The sequence below is a fragment of the Mus pahari genome, chromosome 20 (assembly GCF_900095145.1).
Source record: "Mus pahari chromosome 20, PAHARI_EIJ_v1.1, whole genome shotgun sequence".
In the NCBI taxonomy this organism is placed as follows: Eukaryota; Metazoa; Chordata; class Mammalia; order Rodentia; family Muridae; genus Mus; species Mus pahari.
In genome coordinates, this window is record NC_034609.1 from 45,628,349 (window position 1) to 45,633,664 (window position 5,316).

The window sequence follows — 5,316 nt, forward strand, 5'->3', positions numbered from 1 at the left end:
GGCTGAAATCTGTGACACGCAACTCTCACACAGACACACAACTCTCACACGGACTTCCTCCTGGCGTGTTCCAACCCCAGCTTCTCTGTCTGCCACCAGAGGCTTCCCGTGGGCACTCAGCACCCCACTGTAACCCCAACTCACTCTCTCTCAGGCAGGCCTGGAGCCTTGGCTGCCCCACGTCCTCCTCACGACCGTTCAGCCAGATGCGGTCCTCTGTGAAGTCCTTGCTAATGGCAACGGTTGTGGTGGTTTTTAGCTGGGAAGAAAAACCGGGGTCACTGCCGAGGATGCATGCCCGCCAAGCACCCCTCCCTGCCAAGGAGATCTCTCCTACCTAGGGCCAGTACAGCTGCCCACCTGGGCGGGGCAAGCATGTGGAAGGTCAGAAGGGCCACCAGAGTCAGCCCTGGCTAGGCAGCAGGGAAGTGGGCAAGCCCCTCGAGGTAGCCGCGCTGGCCTGGCCTGCGCTGTGTTGGGCTGAGAACTGTCCCACCCACAGAACCACGGGCACCCGGTCCCTCTTGAATAAAGGAATCCGACATAAACCAGCCCTGTGGCTTCGGGTCTGAGTGTGGAGGAGGAGACAAGGGAAACGCGTGTTGGATGGTCAAGGGGAATTAAAAGGACACAGGCCGGGCTATGGTCCCATGAAAAGTCACCCCATTCCAGTCACCAGAGCACAGTCACCACCTGGTCCTGGTGCAGCGTGACGCTCAGGGAGGAGTTGATGGGCAGGATCAGCGCTTCATCTCGCTTTCCCCCTGAAACAACAACCGAAGCAGTGAGCTCCTGGTTCTGCCCTCAGTGCGCCACCCCCTCTCACTACACCACCTCAGGAAGACCTCCTAGATTGGCAGCAGACTCAAAGCTCGGGTTCCCAGAGCAGTGTGGGTAGAGGACCAGTCCACCTCTGCCTCACACTTCCTCCATCTTTCTCTCACTGCATAGATACAGCCGTGGGCGTTTGCCAGGAGCATGCGCCCATCCACTCCTCCACCTGCCTGTCTGCCCAGAGGAGCCCGGGGCCTGACCATGTCACAGATGGTACCGATCAGAACGGCCCCTCTGCCCAGGACTCCTGTGACCCCAAGCAGTCAAATCTCTCAGAAAGCCTAAGGAGTGGACACCCGAGGGCGCCCGCACCTCTTAGCTTGTAGCATCACGCTTTTGTAGGGCTTCTGCGCATGCTTGGCTAATTAGGAGTTGGTTGACCAGGCGATAACAAAAGACCCTCTGGGCAGGTGATTTCACCCTTTGCTGCCTACAGACAGACATCTGCACACAGGTAGCTCTCCTGGAACCACAGGGTTGCTCTGAAGAACACAGAGTGGATGCCCTATGGCCTAAGACTGAAGCCCAGCTGTCCTACATAAGACAGGAAGGACAACCCTGGGCCCTTAGCTGTAGGCATTGCTAGGGTGTATGGTTTTGGGTAATATATATATATATATATATATTTTGTTTTTTCAAGACAGGGTTTCTCCATATAGCCCTAGCTGTCCTGGAACTCACTCTGTAGACCAGGCTGGCCTCGAACTCAGAAATCCACCTGCCTCTGCCTCCCACGTGCTGGGATTAAAGGCGTGTGCTACCACTGCCCGGCTTGGCTTTGGGTACACTTATGTGGGTTTCTTCTTGCCCACTGGTCCCAGGTGAGCAACACACGCATCAAGGAAATCCAGGCAGTTGAGTGAGACAAACTTTTTGCTTGTTTCAGCCCCGCCCTCGTTCCAAGACTCTGGTAACCTGGGAGCACCACCCTTTCCTCCCTGAAGGGCAGCAGGCTGCCCTGGTTCAGCTGGCCGCCTGGACTTCATCCACAGGGCTGATGGCCGCTTCTCCCAGCATGGCCGGCAGTTTCTAAAGGAGGCCTGATGGCTCCTGCAGGAACCCTACAGAGCCCCAGCAGGAACAAGTGTCATATAAAGTAGGTCTGTCATACAGTCTGTCTGCCATAAAAGAGGTGGTGCCCCTCTTCCAACAGCAAAAGGTTTGTTTTGTTTTTTTAAAAGATTGATTTATTATTTATTTCATGTATGTGAGTACGCTGTTGCTGTCTTCAGACACACCAGAAGATCCCATTACAGATGGTTGTGAGCCACCATGTGGTTGCTGGGAATTGAACTCAGGACCTCAGGAAGAGCAGTCAGTGTTCTTAATCGTGGAGCCATCTCTCCAGCCCCAGCTAAAGGTTTTAATAGGACTTGAGTCTCAGAGCACAGCAGAAAACCATTAGATCTCACCCCAAATCATGTCACACCAAAACGGAGGATCTCACACTGAGACAAAAACCAAAAGACACTAACGTTGAAGTGTCAAGAGATGCCACAACTGTTGGCAAAGGCTTTAAAGCAGCCACCAAGCAAGGAAGAAATCATCCACAAAGAGATGAAGTAAGAAATGGGGAGCAGGAGAGATGGCTCAGTGGGTAAGAACACTGACTGCTCTTCCGAAGGTCCTGAATTCGAATCTCAGCAACCACATGGTGGCTCATAACCACCCGTAATGGGACCTGAAGCCCTCTTCTGGTGCACCTGAAAATAGCTAGTGTAATTATTTATAATAATAAGTAAATCTTTGTGCCAGAAAGAGCTGGGTCAACCGAGCTAGCAGAGGTCCTAAATTCAATCCCCAACAACCACATGAAGGTTCACAACTACAGTGTACTCGTATACATTAAATAAATTAATTAAATCTTAAGGGTTGGAGTAAAACTGGTGGGAATACAAGCTGGGTACTGCCACTCCAGGGAGCCCACAGATCATTAGCAGAATGAAGAACTGACACTTGTTCTCCCAGAGCTACCAGGGCATTCTTCCTTGGAAGGATGAAAGTTCACACCAAAACCTGCCATAAATTTTTCACACAAAACCATAAATGTGACAGCAGTTTTCCTGGTAACAGAGCCCTGTTCTAGGGCCCAAGCAACCGTGGGCAATGAAATCCTGTTGCGTCCACCTGGATAATCCCCGAGAAGAGTGTGCGTACTGAAACGAGCCAAACTCAAGAATCTACAGGCTGTGTGGATCCACTTCTAAATGACCACGGTGGAAGGAAGAGCAGGGGGAGACTGGGGTGAGAAGCCCTGGCCCCGGCGATACCTCCCCAGTTTACAAGTGTCACCAGGGAAGGAGGAAGAGCTGCTCCTCACCAGTGCCCCTCTGATCCCTGCATGGTAACGCCCCCTTCACCCCCGAGCTACGCCCCCCAGCCTTCTCCAGCCCAGCTACTCCAGATCCGGGACGTTGGCCTTTCTCTCCAGCCCTAGGACCCTGAATCCTGGCAGCAGTGACCCTCATACCCAGTCCAGCGCACATCGGTCCCGGCACCTGTGCCCGGGTCTCCAGCTCCCAGGATCCCCGATCCTGGTTGTAGTAAGCCCCATTTCCATCACTGTGCCCATGGATCTGACGGTGGCGAACTCCCCCCCCCCCATTCCAGCCTGGAGGATCCCTTCCCATCCCAGCTACTCTGGAACCCGACCCTCGAGCCCAGGGATGCCCCGATTCCAGTCCCAGTGACTACAGCCTCCAGCTCTATGTCCCGATCCCGGCCGAGGTGACCCTTGTCTCCAGCACTCACAGTACTTGATAACTGCGATGTTGACCGGCGCGGTGCAGGTGACCATTAGGTCCTGAGGCTTTTCTGAGGCCATGACTGAGAGACTGGAGTCCCGAGCTACAGAGCCCAGCACCCGGTTCCCCGGTTTCTACAGCCTCACGCGCTGCCATATGATTGGCCCGCCGGCCGGGCTTTTCCCGTGCTGTCCAATAGGCGACAGGCCAAGCCCATGATCCACTTTTTAGCCTATGGACAGGATCGAATGATGTGCGGCTGACACTGAGCCCGCCCCCGGTGCCTGCAAGCTCGTGGCTGCGAGCGAGGGGCGGGGTTCGCTCAGGGAGTGGCGTCTACGCATGCGCAGGAGGTGGTATCTGCGCAGGCGCAGGAGGTCTCCTTCTTGCACTGGTTCCTCCTCCTGGCACAAGCACCGCAGGATAGCCTGAGTGACCGTCGGGACAGCGGGGCCATCTGCTGCTGAAACAGCGGAGCTGAAAAAGGATGCGCATCCAGCCTCTCCGCTGCACGCAAAGCTCACTAGACGGTGAATCCGGAGGGATCCGCAGCCCAAGGTCGCGCCCGAACCCCACATCCTGGAGGCTCCTACATTGACAATCTGACTTCTCTTGTCACCACCTCCTGTCTCCTGGACCCACAGTCTGGGTCTCACAGCTTGCCTGAGGTGTCCAGCCGCCGCGCCGGCGGATGCGCTGCATCCGAGATGGGCATTTTCAAATGCCGTCCTCTCTCCCAAGCTCCACACAAGCAAGAATTTTGTCCGTTTTTTTTTTTCATAGCTGAAACGGATCGGTACATTTCTATGTCATTCTTACGGCACAGTTTAGTGACCTTTAGTATATTGACTTGATACAGCCGTCACCGCTTTTTCCAGAACCGACCATCCATTCTCCAGCAGAAGCAGATACAACTTCCTGGTTCCACCTCCTGTAAAACTCGTGACTGTGGAATGGCTTAGAGTTCCGAAGATGTGCGAGCACACGATACCCAGGCCACCAGTTCTGTTCCTCGGAGTGTGGATGGTACCCAATCCTTTCACAGCCTTCTGCCTGACATTTTATACACAGTGAATGGCAGTTGCTTTTCTTTTTCTTTTTTTTTTTTTTCCCCCACGCTGCTTTTTCTGCTTCTGAGTTTCTTGGACACTTTCCAGCTCCACACCAAAACAGCTTCCTTGTTTGTCTAGACCGTCGGTAATTGATTCAAGCCGTCCCCCCTGGAAGCCATGCACCGGTCTTTCCTTGCATTGTGTGTAAGAGTGCTTGCGTAGATTCCTAGAAGTGGATGAAGCAGCCAAGCAGCTATGTGCCTGGGGCGATGTTGATAGCTGTTGGCGGGCTGCCTTCTTGGAAGCTGGATCGATTGCTCGGCTCTCTCCGCTGGAGCGAGAGTGTGTGAATAGGCCTACTGCGCCACAGTAAACAGCCTGTCAGTCATGCTGATGGCTGACCAATGGGAGCTCACTGTTGTTTCCTTGTGGCGTGTGAGAGGGCTCGTATTTTCAATTTCTCTTGCTGTAACTTCTCTGCTTCACACACACACACACACACACACACACACACCAGCAGCAAAGTGGTAGCGTAGTAGTGTTTAATCCCAACAGTCAAGAGGCAGAGGTCAGGTAGATTTCTGTAAATTCCAGGCCAGCCTGATCTATAGAGTAAGTTCTAGGGCTACACAGAAACCATGTCTTGAAAAAAAAAAAAACCCTAAATAAATAAATAAATAAATAAA

The 5,316-nt window shown here is 53.4% G+C and overlaps 1 protein-coding gene across 1 annotated transcript in view; it reads right to left on the bottom strand.

The window, feature by feature from the left end:
* Mvd (mevalonate diphosphate decarboxylase) overlaps nt 1–3,792 on the bottom strand; it is a 10,243-nt gene extending 6,451 nt beyond the window's left edge. The window contains exons 1-3 of the mRNA XM_021220594.2: nt 3,586–3,792; nt 694–764; nt 145–259 (exon numbers count right to left, since the gene is read on the bottom strand). Of these exons, the coding sequence (XP_021076253.1) occupies nt 145–259; nt 694–764; nt 3,586–3,658 (259 nt within the window). The 5' untranslated portion in view covers nt 3,659–3,792. The remainder of the gene's footprint in view (nt 1–144; nt 260–693; nt 765–3,585) is intronic.
* Nucleotides 3,793–5,316: the final 1,524 nt, after the last annotated feature.